The following is a 16,505-nucleotide window of genomic DNA, read 5'->3' as shown; positions in this document are numbered from 1 at the left end:
CCGGGGACTTAACTGTTACGTCAGTAGGGCTCCGTGAAGTGAGGTGAGGGGGCATTGAAGATCAGAAGCTTTTGGCCAATATGTCGTGTACTTTAAGGGGATCGAAACAGGAAGGGAAGATGAGATTAGGGAATAAGGTAGGGTAACTACATGTTCCCTCTCTCCCTCTTTTTTTTCCTTGAAGACAAAACAAAACACAATGGAATAAAACTTACATCTTGAGCCAGCTTTTCAAAGTTCTCTGAAATCCACCTCAACTTTGTTGTTTTAACCCTATTTAGTATTACTTTTGAGGCCAGCTGGACTACTTCCAGTGCCCTGAACATGCCTGATGCTTTTGCATCTCTGTGTCCTAGATCTTTTCTCTCATTTATACAGTGGAATCCTATTCATCCTCCAAATTGTAGTTCAGAAGGCCCCTTCTCCGTGAAGCCTTCTATGACCCCAGGCAGGTGTGAGCTTTGCCATCTTCACACTGTCCTGGGATTTGCCTGTCCTTGGATTATGATGTCAATTATCATGACCTTTCATTATGGTTATTAGTGTACATGTCTTATCTCTTTCCTAGATTTTAAATATTTGTTTTCTTTTAGCTTTACCTTTCCCACAATATCTATAATAAAACCAAAAACCAAACCCTTTGCTGTCTAGTTGATTCTGACTCATAGCGACCCTATAGGACAGAGTAGAACTGCCCTATAGGGTTTCCAGAAAGTGACTGGTAGATTTGAATTGCTAATTTTTTGGTTAGCGGCTAAGCTCTTAACCACTGGGCTACCAGGGCTCCAATATCTATAATACCCAGAAAAAGCCCTGCATATAGCAAGCACTTGGCACTGTCCCGTTTTTGCAGAATGTTGTTTTTAAGTACTGTGTTTGCCAATTAATTACTGGACGAGGAGGGAAAGCTAGGAACAGGTGATAGGGATAAACCCATACTGACTGTAAAACAGGTCTGTATTGAGGAGAGAAGTGGAAGCCAGGAGACAAACAACATGAACTGATCATCTTGACTTATTTATTTAAACATTTATTAAGGATGTGATATGGTGTGATTTGGGAGCTTTGGTCAGGTGTGGGAGGTGAATACATTAGTGAATAGACTTTAATCCTACCCTGGAGGAGTTGCTCCGTAGTCTGGTGGAACTGGCAGTCTGTGTAAGTAAGAACTGTAAATTATGATAACAAATGCTTTCATTAAAGCAAGGAATTCCTAACGGGACGTGGAAAACTATGAATGAGAACAATAAGGAAGCTGACTTTTCTATTGACTTTAGAAGGAATTTTCTAGTTAGAGGAAATCGCTTGTGTAAAAAGCTGGGGGAAAATGGATAGAGCCTGATATTTTCAGGGAATTTCAGATGTTATTTAGAGGAGAGAGGAAGCGCGATAAGTTGGCATGTGCCAGCTATGAAGTTATGGTACAATGGAGAAGACATTTTTGAACTTGAATGGAATGATCAAATTTGACTTTTACAAAGATTACTGTGAAACCATCCTGGAGGGTAGATCAGAGGTGGCAAGACACCAGTTAGGAGAGTTGATGCCGTAATTTAAGTATTAGTCTAGTAATACGGGTTTAAACAAAGGCTTTAGCAATAGGAGGAGCTGAGAGAGAATGGGCCTGTTAGATTCAATCAGCAAGACGTCTCCTTGATTAAGCGTAGGAGAGTCTAATAGAGGGAGAACTTGTATCACTTAGGACTAAGTATGGTCATATATCACAGAAAACCGGAAATATCATTGGCTTCTCCTGTAAAAGCAGTCCAGAGGTCAGCTGTGCAGAGCTTGTATCATAGCTCCACAAAGAGGGATCCATGCTCTTTCTCCTACCGTGCCGCCATCCTCAGCATATTGTTTCCATTCACTAGGTTACTTTTTAGTTCAACATATCTAGAGAAGGTCTAGCTATTAAAACCATATTCCAGGCAGCAGGAAAGGTAAAATCAGTCCTACTCTCAGTGAAATCACCTTCTTTTAAGAGGCCTTCCTGGAAGCCCCACTTCCCCTTGAAGCTACTACTCACCTCTCATTGGCCAGAACTAAGTCACATGACTACCCCCAAGGTTTAAGGCAAGCTTCCTGGAGGCGAGCGTACAGGTCTCGGGCTGGAGAGCGAAGCCTGGACTGGAGATGATGATCTGGTATTCATCACCACCTTGGAGGGTACGTTATATTTGGGGGTTAGTCAAAACCTCGGGAGTAGAAGCTGTCTTTTAGGGTGAGTATGTGGATACTAGGAAGAAGACAGAGCAGAACCTGGGCATACCAACATTAAAAGGGGAAAAAAAATACACACCTACACACCCACACCCACACCAGTATTTGCAACTATTACATATGTTTTACAACTATGTATAATAATGAAAAGCAAGAACAATGTACTTTCTTTTTCCTTTTGTTGAAGTCTTGGGCTACACAAGAGCCCTGGTAGCGCAGTGGTTACGAGCTTGGCCTCTAATCAAAAAGGTTGGCAGTTTGAATCTACCAGCCGCTTCTTGGAAAGTTCTTCTCTGTCCTGTAGGATCGCTGTGAGTTAGAATCGACTCAACAGCAAAGGGTTTGGTTGTTGTTTTTTTCTGGCTACGTAAAATTAAGCAATAAAACAACAGACGCAGAAGTATCATTTAGGTCTTTTTTAGTCATTTGCACTAGCATTTACATTGAAACAGAATTATTTACAGGGTAGATACTCATTTATGTCTTTGTGGGAAATCCAGTGGAATTTACAGACAGCTACTGTAATTAAAACTAAATTCATCAAGGTAGGATGGTATAAGATCAATTATATTCCTATATACTGTCAACTGAACAAATACCATATACATAGCATCAAAACTATGAAATATTTAGGGGTACAGCTGACAAAAGATGTGAAAAATCCAGATACTGGGAACTACAAAACATTGTTGAGAGATCTTAAGACAAATAGATGGAGATATATTTTGTTCATAGGTTGGAAGGCTTAATATTGTTAAGATGTTGTTGTTCTTAGTTGCCATTGGGTTGGCTTCAATGCAGTTTGACCTTATGTATAACGGAATGAAGTATTACTCCATCCTGTGCCATCTCCATGATCGTTGGTATGTTTGAATTGAAAAAGCATCTTAGCAGCTATTCTTTTAGGGGTTTCATCAACAAATATTTTAGCATAAGCCTGTTCTGAAATATCAGGAGCCATTTTGCTCTGGGCCAATTTTCCAGGGCTAGGGAATTTCTACCACACTGGGTCAGCAAAATCTAATATCCCCAATCTACTAGACAAGAGTTTTTAAAGTACAAGATTGGGCAATGATTCTCTCTTTCTCCAATTGAAAAGAGAAACATGAAGGGCATGAGACCGATAACCAGTTGTCTTCTAGATGGTTTTAGCTTTGAAGTAACTACAGTTTGGGATAAGTGACTAAATAAATTGATTAAATTGTGTGTGTGTGAATATGGCCGGGGCATTCCAGACATTTTTTGAAACCATCTGGCATTATGGTTTACGCTCCTCTAATAAGTTATAGTGAAATGCATTGTATCTTAATTGCAGGCAATGTTGATACTGGCTTTTAAAAATTGACTTTTTTTTTTTTTTAATAGGTATCAGTATTATTTGCAACTGAAGAAAGATATCTTGGAAGGAAACATTCCTTGTACACTAGAACAAGCAATTCAGCTAGCAGGCTTAGCTGTTCAAGGTAATTAAAGACAGTCAATAATGTAAATCCTTCTATAAGATTAGAATGTGTGTTGTAACAAAAGCGGCAAGGAATTTTTAAAGTAATCAACCTTCTGTATACATTTTTTTTTTTTGGGTGTACATCTTTAGTAGTATTTACATATTAGCAAAATGTCATTCTATTATCTAAGGAACTTCTTCAGAAAAAAAAAATGAATTTGGGTTTGTCGTTGTTAGGTGCCATTGAGTCGGTTCCAACACATAGTGACCCCATGTACAACAGAATAAAGCGCTGAAGTTGGATTACTTCAGTAAAATGTGAGACTTCTGGAAGGTTAACCATCTTATCATATGACAGCAGGGCAAATAGTCAAATAAACAGAAATGCATATGTGTAAAAGCATTTTTTTTTATTGTGGAAAATATATATGCAACAAAACAGTTGACGTTTTAGTAGCCTTCACGTGTATGGTTCAGGGACATTAATTCTGTTCATCCTGTTGTCCAACCATCACCCATATCTAGTCCCAGATCATACTATCACCCTTAATAAGCTTAGTGTCCCCTAGCATTGGACTCTTCCCTTCCCTTCTGCTCGCCCCTGGTAACCACTAATGAACTTTGGTCTCTATACATTTTTTTCTTCATTTGATTTATTTTGTTGTTGTTGAGAATATACACAGCAAAATATATATGGATTCAACGGTTTCTACATGTACAATTAAGTCACAATGATCACATTCTTTGAGTTGTGCAACCATTCTCACCCTCCTTTTCTGAGTCGTTCCTCCCCCATTACCATAAACTCACTGCCCCCTAAGGTTCCTATCGAATCTTTTGAGTTGCTGTTTGTCAATTTGATCCCATACAGAGAGTTCTTAAAAGAGCATAATGCTCAAGGCAGGCTTTTTTTTTTTAAACTAGTTAAGCTACAGTATTTTTTGGTTTTAAGAAGACTCGGGGATATTTTTGGTTTAAATTTTAAAGATTATCTCAGGGCAATAGTTTCAGGAACTCATCTACCCTCCATAGCTCCTCAAATGGTCTCTATACACTTATAAAGCATTCAATATTTGTGTTCCCCTAGTTCGAGTACTTACTCTGCCATTTGGAAGAAAGATCTCCCAACCAATGAATGAGGTTATGTTCACTTATATTTTCAGTACACTTCATTTTGTTTGCTTTCTTAAACAGTTGTCCTGAATTTTAGAGCATCGGCAGTAATAATAGATAACGATTTTGTATTTCACATTTATGAATTGTCTAAGTCTTTTATTCCTTACTTGCCCAATCTACATGTATTAGACATGTATGTATGTACTTGATGGAACCTTGTTTCATAAAATAACTAGCATTTATTTTATGGGGAATAGAAGTTCAATCAGAAGAACAATTAACAACATTTCTCCAGATACCAGCAGGCATGCAGACATATATTATTACTTGTAGACAAACAAATGCCTAATATACATGGAGCCACATTCCCTTTCAGGAAAACTTTGAGGTTTCTTAAGTATCATCTGTGGCTTTAAGAGTTAGTTCTTCATAAACTTTTTGCTAAACTGTCAATTTTTTTTCAATACTTTTAAATTTCAAAACTAATATATCTTGCTATAATATATTCCCGTGACCTAATTCCATTTCTCAGAGGTAATCACTATTACTAATAACCCCTGAAATGAAATCCATACGATGGATTTACCAGTGCGTAAATAAGTAAGTACCGCCACTTGTCTGCTGGTTGGTTGTGCTGTGGTGGTTTGTGTGTTGCCGTGATGCTGTAAGCTATGCTGCTGGTATTTCAAATACCAGTAGGGTCATCCATGGTGGACAGGTGTCAGCAGAACTTCCAGACTAAGACAGACTTAAGAAGGACCTGCCAGTCGACTTCTGAAAAAATCGACCAGTGAAAACCTTATGAATAGCAGCAGAACGTTGTTGAATGTACTGCAGACAGGGCAGTGTTTTGTTCTGTTGTACGTAGTGTTGCTATGAGTCAGAGCCTACTCAACGGCAGCTAACAACAAGAATATATGATTACAGCATTGTTACTGTTGTTAGGTGCCGTTGAGTTGATTCCAACTCAGTGACCCAATATGACAGAGTAGAATTGCCCTGTGGGTTTCCTAGGCTGTCATGGGAGCAGATTGCCAGGTCCCTCTCTTAGAGCTACTGGGTGAGTTTGGGTTGACAACCTTTTAGTTAGCAGCGGAGTACTTAAGCATTGTGCCACTGTGGTTACTTGATTACAGTGTAGGTTTGTTCTTTATTATGAAAATGAGATTTCGTTATATATCATTTGTAACTTGTTTTTTACTTTAGTCATAAGCATTTTTCCAAGGTTGGATACATGGATCTATCTAATGTTTTTTCAAAAAAGGTATTTTAAAAATACACACTTTATAACTGTGTTAAGAGAGATTTGACTTCTGAATCATAAGCATGCAATCTATATACTACATGTGGAATTTTGTGTGCATTGCTAAAGGAGCCCTGGTGGCACAGTGGTTAAGACTTGGCTGCTAACTGAAAGGTCGACAATTTGAACCCACCATCTGCGCCATGGGAGAAAGATGCGGTAGTCTGCTTCAGTAAAGATTACAGCCCTGGAAGCCCTATGAGGCAGTTCTACTCTGTCCTGTAGTGTCACCTATGAGTCAGAATAGACTCAATGGCAATGGGTTTGGTTTTTTTTTTTTAAGTGTACTGCCATGCACATGAAATAGAATTGACAGGTGACTATTTGTCATTTTGTACAGCTGATTTTGGTGACTTTGATCAGTATGAATCCCAGGACTTTCTTCAGAAATTTGCCTTGTTTCCTGTGGTAAGTCGTCCTTTTACATTGGGCCTTTTTAAAGACAGTTTATTCCCATACCTTAAATAACCCTGGACTTGAAGTCTATATGGTAGTTTTGCGTTATGGCAGAATAGCACTGAGAATTCAGTTACCTCCTATAAACAGCTGAAATGCGAATACTTTCCTTATCTTCTTGGTTCTTGTGAACCCACAGAGACTGAAGGCTCTGTTGTCACTTGTTTTCTGGCCAGAGAAATTAGTTTTATATTTGAACGTGAGTCTGAAGTTAGGGATTAACTCCAGCGTTTGACGAACCACATCAATGTCGTCCTTTTACCTGAAGGCTCGAAACCTCACAAAATTATTTTGAAATGGGTTTGGTTTCTTGTCACCAATGAAAAGTATTTAGGTATCAAAAAACACACTGCCTTCTACTTTTTAAGTCACTGTTGGTGGACTTGACATGAAAACTGTGCTCTGCTGAGTGCTTCTACTGCGAGGCAGAGGATGCCCAAGATGCTGCTAATGTGCTGGGCTCAGAGCTGGCCGACCGGGATGCCAGCCTGCTGTGCTCACTCAGCTGAAACGTTTTCTTCAATGAATTGAGAAGACAGTGCACGTTCTTTGACTCCTGAGCAGAAGCCACTTAATTCCTTAAAAAGATCCTGAATCTTGATGACAGACTTAGGCAAATCTCCCACATCATTAAGCTTACTTGTGTTTTTGCCAGGAAGTGACAAGAGTTGGGCACAATCAGTAGCAATGATTCTTCCTAAGAAATGTGGTTGATTTGTTTACGTACTTACCTGCTGTGTGTTTTGTTCAGGGCTGGTTACAAGATGAAAAAGTATTGGAAGAAGCAACCCAAAAAGTGGCCTCGCTACATCAGAAATACAGGTAAACGCTGAGAAATAAGAGATGGAAATAGTGTAGAACTCACGCCTATTGACTTCTGAAAAATGCATTGACAATTAAATTCAGATTTTTTTTTTGTCACTACTGCTACTACTACTATTACTGCTGCTTGTACTATGAGTACCAGCATTTACATAGCACTTAACTATGTGCCAGGTGGGGTTCGAAGCACTTACCGTATTAACTCATTTAATTTTTCATGTTTTACTGATGAGAAAATTGAGAAAGTTGAAAGTGGCCTGTTATTGAAGGGTACCAAGTCTTTACCTTATGAGTTAAAGGCTAGCGTGGTAACCTAATCCTGTGTAGGTTAGTACAAGATTAAGTAGATTTGTTTTCTGTTACGATGGCAGCAGGTACAGGTTATTTCTCCCTGCACACCTTTGGAGGCTACATCTCCATCCCCTGGGGAAACTGCTCAGAGTGGCGGAGCGCATTGTCCTGACCTATGTTTCTGCGTGCTTCGGTATGCTGGTAGATACTGACTTTCTCTGATGGTGAATCTGTTATGTTGTCTGTAAGAAAAAACCCTCTTCTAAAGCTACATTTTAATGTAACCCTAACAGGCACGCAGTTGTAAGTTCTCTCTGCTTGCCCCCCTTCGATGTGTGTGTATAATTAAATTCTTATAACTGCTCTTTAAAGTAAACGTTGTGACCTCCATCTTACAGATGGGGAAACCATGCTCACAAAAGCTAAATAACTTGCCCAAAGTTACACACTCAGTGAGAGGTAGAAGTGGGGTATGACCCCAGATCTGACTGATGACAGCTGATTGTTTATTCCCTTCCCTTAAAAACAATGTTTTGCTTCTAGTCCCTTCCCACCAAATCCATACAGCTGCCTACAAAAGGTTGTTGTTGTTGTTGTTGTTGGTTGCCGTCAAGTCAGTTTCAACTCGTGGTGACCCCATGTGTGCATAGTAGAACTGCTCCGTACGGCTTTCAAGGCTGTGACCTTTCAGAGACAGATCCTTCAGGCCTGTCTTTCAAGGTGCCTCTGGGTGGGTTCGAACTGCCAGCCTTTGGGCAGTTAACCTTTTATGCCACCTAGGGACTCCTTACGGAAGATTGATTTTCTTAAAATATCACTTTCCTCTTATCTCTTCTCCCCTTCCCAAATGCTTGTGAATATTTTCTTGTTCTCCCTCAGGCACACATTGCCCTGTCTTTTGTTGTCACCTTCATTCATTTGTGCATTTCCTTAAAAGACAGTTTGGTAGTGTAGCTCTGTATGAGGCAGAGTGCTGGATGCTGTGGGCGTACAGAGGAATGGCTAATTCCTTGCCTTTAAGGAATACGTTCCCTGCCTTGCAGCTTACCAGTAGATGGGACAAGCGATTGTGATAGTAATTAGAATATGTTCTGCAGTGTAGTTTGTGGCATCACAGTCTGGTTGCAGCAGGAGAGGTAAGCACAGACTGTGGTGGGTCTGCACAGAGCAGGGCATCTGACCTAGACTCGGGAGAACTACAGGAGGTGACAAAGAAATGATACATGGGCTGAGTCAGGATATTAGGGCTTGACCGGGTACACAAGGGGCTGATAGGTATACCGAGAAGAGGAATTAGCATGTGCAGAAGCACAGAGGTGTGAGGGAACATGGTGTATTCAAAAAAATGCAAAGCATTTGGGATGGGTGCATTGGGGGCAAGGGAGCAATGGGAGAATGGGGCTGGAGAGGCGAGTCTTCATGTGATTGAGCACGTCTTCTTTACCCACACTGCCTTTATACCCCTCCTCACAGTTCTCTCCAGTCACCCAAGCTAACAGGGATCTCTGTCCTCTGACCTCCTCGGACCCTTTTCCCTGCTCTTATTTGGCATTTAGCATATGATGCTTGGCAATGCCTGATATTTTAGATAATAAGTAGTTACCCAGTGGTTTAGAAAAAATTCTGGCTTTCACTTGAAGAAGGTTTTTAAGTTTTTTTTTATTCCCAGCTGCCACCTCCCCTGCCGAAAGTACAAAGCGGTAGGCTCTCATATAACTAACCCTCAGCATTCAGCACAGTGCTTTGCGTGTAGTTGGTTTTCAGTAAATATTGATGGATTGACACAAACAATTAGAGATGCTAAGACGCTTGATATATTTATAGTATTTTCTGCCAAATTGATATGTACTTTTTTGGAAAAGCTTTTTTTTTTTTTCCTTTTCATTTTTAGTTTAGTGAACAATCTCAGTAACCTCTTTTGGGTTGCAGAGGGCTCACAGCTCCTGATGCTGAAATGCTCTACATGCAGGAGGTGGAGAGGATGGATGGCTATGGAGAAGAGAGCTACCCTGCGAAGGTAAGCTACACTGCAGTGGCTGGGCAGCCTGTAGTGAGTCTCAGCAGTTCCAATGGGGAAGCCCAAGGATGCTCTGATGTGTTAAGACCAAAGATGTGCAAAAGGCTGATAGTGTAAAAGCTGAGGTCCTCATGACCATGATTTTGTAGTAACACATATTCCTTTTTTTGCACAGAGTACTTTGAGAGGCCCGACTCTTTAATTTTCATATATATTTACAAGATAGAACATTTATACCATTCAGATTTTTTCCTTCAAAACAGTTACTGTGTGGACCTCCTGAACACTTTATATCTGGGAAAGAAGTTTAGTGAACCAGATGTAGTTGTTGTAGTTTTGTGCATCTGCTTCTAGAGTGTTTCCTCTGCTGTCTCCTTTTAGGATAGCCAAGGAAGTGATATATCCATCGGTGCTTGTCTTGAAGGTATCTTTGTGAAGCATAAGAACGGAAGGCCTCCTGTGATATTCAGGTATATTTCTACACCTTTCTTTAGAGTGCATTTTCTGTGGCTCCTGTTGGTGCATTTTTTTTTTTTTTTTTAGTACTGTACTAGTTAAAAGGAGCCCTGATGGCACAGTGAATAAAGTGAATAAAGACATCGACTGCTAACTGAAAGGTCGGCAGTTTAAAACCACCAGGGGCTCTGTGGGAGAAAGATGTGGCAGTCTGCTTCCATAAAGATTTACAGGCTTAGAAACCCTATGTGGTCACTAGGAGTCAGAATTGACTCAAAGGCAGTGGCTTTTGGAGGTACACTAGTTAAGGAGCCCTCGTGGCACAGTGGCTAAGAGCTTGGCTGCTAGCCAAAAGGTTGGCAGTGTGAATCCACCAGCTGCTCCTTGAAACTCTGTGGGGCAGTTCTACTCTGTCCTATAGGGTCTCTATGAGTCAGAATCAACTCGATGGCAAAGGGTTGGTTTATACTAGTTAAATTGCTCACTAGTATCTCTCAACTGATTTGAAAATGGAAATTTTCCCTTGCTAGAATAAAATACCCCCTGAATGTAACTATTCTTTTTATAATCTACTTTCCTCAAAATCAAATGTGCCAAAAATGATGCTGAGAATGATGGCCTGTTTATGAAATGCTTAAAAGTGTGACCCTTTTCTTGCCATGTGGTGGCCATTGTTTGTTTCGATGTGCATTCTGCATTTGAGCTCTGGTTTACAGGGCTCTTTCTTGGGGAAAATCTAGGCGTTTCCTCTGACTCTAGTTATGTACCAGAATATCTCAAAATACCAACATCCACGAACATTTTTTTGTATTGTGCTCTAAGTGAATGTAATGTCCACAGTTCAAGTCAGTTTCTCATACAAAAACCTATACACACACTGTCTCATGATCCTAGTTGCTCTCCCTACAATGTGATAGCACACTCCTTCCCTCCATCCTGTATTTCCCATGTCCATTCAACCAGCTCCCGTCCCCCTGTCCCTGCCCATCTTGCCTCCAGACAGGAGCTGTCCGTGTAATCTCACATCTCTCCTTGAGCTAAGAAGCACACTCCTCACCCGTATTGTTTTATGTCTGATAGTCCAGTCTAATCTTTGCCTGAAGAGTTGGCTTCAGGAATGGTCCTAGTTTTGGGCTAACAGAGAGTCCGGGGCCATGACCTCTGGGGTCCCTCCACAACGTCTAAGAACATTTTAATTGCTTTTTTGAATGTTACATTTCTTTTTTTGATTACAAAAAAGTGATACTGTTCACTTAAAGAGATCCTGGAATGTATATAGCAAGAAACACAGACCAACTCTGAACGATGAAATTACGTATGATTGAAATTTCCATCTTAATATTGGTCTGTGCTCCAATTTATGTCTTATAGATAGTGAATTGGGCTGTGTTGGTCAATTCCTGCCTTTTAGTTCCTTGAAATCCATAATCTAGAAAATCTTAAATATTGTTTTATATAAATATTGACAATTTTACTCTTAGAGATTCTGTCTACTTCAGTTCTATCATCTCTTGATGAAAAATTTAATATTTTGTTTTTATAAAGTTATAAAACTTACTATGTTATAAATGTGTTTTGGTTCTTTTGGGCTACCATTTATTTAGTGGTTATTTTGAGCCAATCACTATGCTGAGTAGTTTCTGTCTCTTTTTGTATGTAATTCTCACAACTCTGGGCAGTAGGTATTAGTGCCATTTTGCACATAGGAAAATTGAGGCTTAGAAAGAGATGAGGCCAAGGTCACCCAGTTATTAATGGGCATAACCAGAACTAGCACTCAGATTCTTGATGTCAAGCCTGAGCTCTTAACTGCTGTGTTAAACAGCTTCTTTATCCCTGCTTTCCACTTCCCTCCATGATGCTAGCTTTTGGGAGTCGTGGTGGCACAGTGGTTAAGTGCTTGGCTCCTAACCAAAAGGTTGCCAGTTTGAACCAACCAGCCACTCCGAGGGAGAAAAATGTGGCAGTCTCCTTCTGTAAAGATTAACCAAAACCCAAACCCATTGCCATCGAGTTGATTCTGACTCATAGTGACCCTATAGAACAAGGTGGAACTGCCCCATAGGGATTCTAAGGAGCGACTGGTGGATTCGAACAGCCAACCTTTTGGTTGGCAGCCAAACACTTAACCACTGTGTCACTAGGGCGAAGCCCTGTAAAATATTCGTTGAATGAATGATTGAGGCCTTGGCAACCTGCTAAGACAGGAATTGAGCTAATCAGGCAAATGAGGATAAATAGATTTTGCATCTCTCCACTTATTTAGCAATTCAGGGCTTTGACCCATTCATTCGGGTTCAAACTCCTGCTGAGAATTCACATTTCTAACAGGTTTCCAGAGAACTACTAGTAGAGCAGTGGTTCTCAAAATTTAGTATAGATAAGAAGCACCTGGGGATCCTGTTAAAATGTAGATTCTGATTCAGTATATCTGGAGTGGAAACGCCCATTTTCAGCAGGAGTTCATACCGGAATGAACTGGTTCCAAGCCCTGTTTAGTTTACATGCATTTACTTTTTGCAGCCAGTTGTAACTTTAGGGAATGAATGCTAGCTGAATAAAACTGTCCCCTTTCTAAAATGTGTAACAAATAATAACTTATGAATCAAGTTTAGGAAGAAAAATTGATGCATTCTCTCTCCTGCCGTAAACATGAGCACTCATGCTGCTGTTCTCTATTTGTTGTTCTTTAGGTGGTATGATATTGCTAACATGTCCCACAACAAGTCCTTTTTCGCTTTAGAGCTGGCCAATAAAGAGGAGACCATCCAGTTTCAAACTGTGAGTAAACATGAGGAATCTGCATGGAGTGCGTGTGTGTCCTCGGGGATGGTGTTGAAATTATGGTATTTTATAATTCGATAAGTATTATAAAATGTTATTTTATAATTTGTATAACAGCACATGACAGAATGTCAGTGCTCAGTAAACATTGTTGAAAGAATGAATGAGTCCTTGGATAAATGCCGACTGATAGTGATGACTTAAAGGAAAGGGACTAGTGGGGAAAGTGAGGACTGATCTCTTAATTTCCATTGATAAATGAATAGATCTGCAGAAATATTATCTTAACAGTTCTATGCTGTTACTGGAGGCCTGGTAGCGCAGTGATTAAAGAGCTCAGCTGCTAAACAAAGGGTCAGCAGTTCGAATCCACCAGCCCCTCCTTGGAAACCCTATGGGGCAGTTCTACCCTGTCCTGTAGGGTCGCTATGAGTTGAAGTTGACTCAGTGGCAACAGGTTATGGTTTTATGCTGTTGTCGCTCTTGACAAAGGCAGTATTCAGTCGCAGAGTCAACTGTTTTGTTTAAAATTATTTTGGGGTATCTCTTTGTCAAGAATAAAAATTGATATTTTTATCATTTAAAAAATTTTAAGTCATTTTGAAAGTGCTTAATGTAAGGGTCATACTCTTAGAACATTTATGTTCTTCTGTCTTGGTAATTTAAATATGAATTGTAGCATTCGTAGGGTAAGGCAAAGAATTAACCACGGAAAATGAAAGAATCACAGTGTACTGAAAGGGACTTTGTCACCCAACTGTGTCTTGTTCTCAGATGAGCTCTGCATGAAAACTATCAAGTTGTGTATGTACTTTCATGTCACTTTATGCAATTTTGTTTGCCAGGAAGACATGGAAACAGCAAAATACGTGTGGAGACTCTGTGTTGCTCGACACAAATTCTATAGACTAAACCAGTGTAGCCTGTAAGTATATCCTGCTCACAGACGTGGGAGAAAATAATCAGTGTCCACATTTTCGTTTTGAGCTTCATTGTACCAGCTAGAAAAGCAGGTTTTATCAGAAGCATATCATCTTATTTTTATGACACTTTTATCATAACATCTTTTTTTTTTTACATGTTAAAATGACATTAATTTTTTTTTCTTATTTTCGCTTTGGCCAACTTCCGGTGACTACATATGTCTCTAAGATTTCTTTCAACAAGTTACCAATTTTTTAAAGGATATTCCTTTTTACCCTTCGTTTTTTTTTTTCTCAAACAGTCCCTGGTCAGCGTTTTGAGCAATTAAAGATTATCTAGATTCTCAAGGCATTTGAAGAATTTCTGCCCCTTCTTCCTAATATGCATTTTGATTATCCCACGTGGGCTCCCCCTTACTGGATCCTTCCCAGTACATACCTGCTGTGATGTTTCACATATGAAGACCCTTGTCCTTCATTCCACATCCCCCACTAGCCACGGCCTGTATCTCTGCTCGCCTGTATAGTAAATGTCTTCACAAAGCTGTATGTGCTGGTACGTGCTTTCTGTCTGCTTTTCACCCTGCTTGCTTTCATCTGCCACACGGCTGACCCCGCTGCCCCTCAACTGCCACACCGCTGCCCCTGCTGCCCCTCGCCCGCCGCGCCGCTGACCCCGCTTCTTGCCTGCTACACCGCTGACCCCGCTGACCCTCTCCTGCTACACTGCTGGCCCCGCTTCCCCTCGCCCGCCACACCGCTGACCCTGCTTGTCACAGTCACCGGTGACCTTGATCCAGTGGTCATTTCAGGAGTTTTTTCATTCAACCACTCAGTAGCACTTACCTACTGACTACTCCTTCCTGAACTCTGTTCTTCTTGGCTGCCAGGATACCACCCTCTCCAGGTTTTCCTCATTCTAAACTGTTTCTTCTCAGTGGCCTTTGCTGGTTGAGTCCTTAGATCTCTTGTCTATCTACACTCCTTCTCTAGGGGATTTCACCTTGTCTCATGGCTTATAATAGCATCTATATACTGAAGATACATCAAACCTTATGTGTGGCCCATCTTCTCTCTGAGCTCTTGACTCATACATCTGCTGTCATCTTGACATTCCATTTGGGTACCTAAGAGGCATCTCAAGTTTGATATGTTTAAAACAGAGCTCTGGACTTCTTCCTTCTATTCCTGTCCCCAGACCTGCTTCTCACCTATTCTTTTCCATTTTGACAAATGGCAGCACTTGATATTCACCTAGTCCCTCAGGCCTAAACCTGGAAGTCACACTTAATTTCTGTTTCTCCTTCATCCCACATCCAATTCGTCTCCACATTTTATCAGCCACCCCTTCAGAATATATCTGAAATCTGACTATTTTTATCTCCCCTTCTGCTAACAACTTAGTATCAACCACCATATAGTCTCAATAGAAGAGGCTTTCCCATGGACGTTGCATCTAAACTGAGACCTGAAAAGTTTCTCTCCATCTCCATAACATTTCTTTAAACTGTCCTCTGTCCCCTGGACCATCTGGCCTGCGCCACCTCACCCGTCTCCAGCCAGTCTTCTGGATAGAGGAACAAAGGACGGAGTATGGCTATCAGTTATAGGTCAGGACCACAACTGAGCGTGTTCCCTGCCTCCCCTCCCCACTTGCTGTTAGCTATGGGGTTAAGTGCCACCACCTGTGCTGCTCCTCCTCTGGGCTCATCTGCCCCCGACCCAGCTTATTTTCAATCCTGGCCCCCAAAACCCAGCAGTCCTGATCTACCATTCCCTCTTGAAGCCTTTGCTGGGATGCCCTTCGCCCGCCTTGCTGACAAACTTTTAGTCACTCTCTTTTTTTTTTTTTAATAGTATTTTATTGTGTTTTCGGTGAAAGTTTACACAGCAAATTAGATTCTCGTTTAACAATTACTACACAAATTGTTCTCTGACAGTTGGTTACATTTTTGACAATGTGTTAACATGCTCATTCATTCCATTCTGGATGTTTCATTCCAAGTAATTGTTTTCCCTGTCCCCTTACTCTTTTACCTTTGCTTTATGGTAATTGTTGATCATGTGGTCTCATATAGATGATTTTTTTTTTTTTAATTTGTGCTTTAAGTGAAAGTTTACAAATCAAGTCAGTCTCTCATACAAAAATTTATAAACACTCCTAGTTGCTCTCCGCCTAATGAGACGGCACACTCCTTCTCGCCACTCTCTATTTTCATGTCCGTTCGGCCAGCTTCTGACCCTCTTTGATCTCTCATCTCCCCTCCAGACAGGAGCTGCCCACATAGTCTCATGTGTCCACTTGATCCAAGAAGCCCACTCCTTACCAGTATAATTTTGGTCTCATATAGATGATTTTTTAAAGATGCGTAGTACTCACAGGTAATATTCTTTATTTTATGAGCCAATCTGTTGTTCAGCTAAAATGTGACCTTGGGGGCAGTTTCTGTTCAAGGTTATGGAGTATCTCAGGGTATTAGTCTCAGGTAGTCCTCTAGTCTTCAACAGTTCCAGCAAGTCTGGACTTCCTAAGAATATGAGTTCTGGTTCACATTTTTCTACCCTTCTATCAGGATCCGTCTGTGGCCCTGATGAACTTAATCACTTTTGAAGATCCAGTTTGAACGCAGCTGCCTTGAACTGCACCAAGTAGTTAGTTTGCTTAGTCCTTCG

The 16,505-nt window shown here is 40.6% G+C and overlaps 1 protein-coding gene across 1 annotated transcript in view; it reads left to right on the top strand.

Annotated features, from left to right (window-relative positions):
- Positions 1-16,505, top strand: part of PTPN21 (protein tyrosine phosphatase non-receptor type 21) — an 83,193-nt gene that overhangs the window by 27,579 nt on the left and 39,109 nt on the right. Inside the window, exons 3-9 of the mRNA XM_049897418.1 lie at positions 3,586-3,683; positions 6,424-6,491; positions 7,291-7,361; positions 9,582-9,669; positions 10,051-10,139; positions 12,819-12,906; positions 13,755-13,834. Of these exons, the coding sequence (XP_049753375.1) occupies positions 3,586-3,683; positions 6,424-6,491; positions 7,291-7,361; positions 9,582-9,669; positions 10,051-10,139; positions 12,819-12,906; positions 13,755-13,834 (582 nt within the window). The remainder of the gene's footprint in view (positions 1-3,585; positions 3,684-6,423; positions 6,492-7,290; positions 7,362-9,581; positions 9,670-10,050; positions 10,140-12,818; positions 12,907-13,754; positions 13,835-16,505) is intronic.

Source organism: Elephas maximus, chromosome 10 (assembly GCF_024166365.1).
Source record: "Elephas maximus indicus isolate mEleMax1 chromosome 10, mEleMax1 primary haplotype, whole genome shotgun sequence".
Taxonomy (NCBI): domain Eukaryota; kingdom Metazoa; phylum Chordata; class Mammalia; order Proboscidea; family Elephantidae; genus Elephas; species Elephas maximus.
The sequence above is the reverse complement of the archived record's forward strand: the minus strand, read 5'-3'. Positions and strand labels throughout refer to the sequence as shown.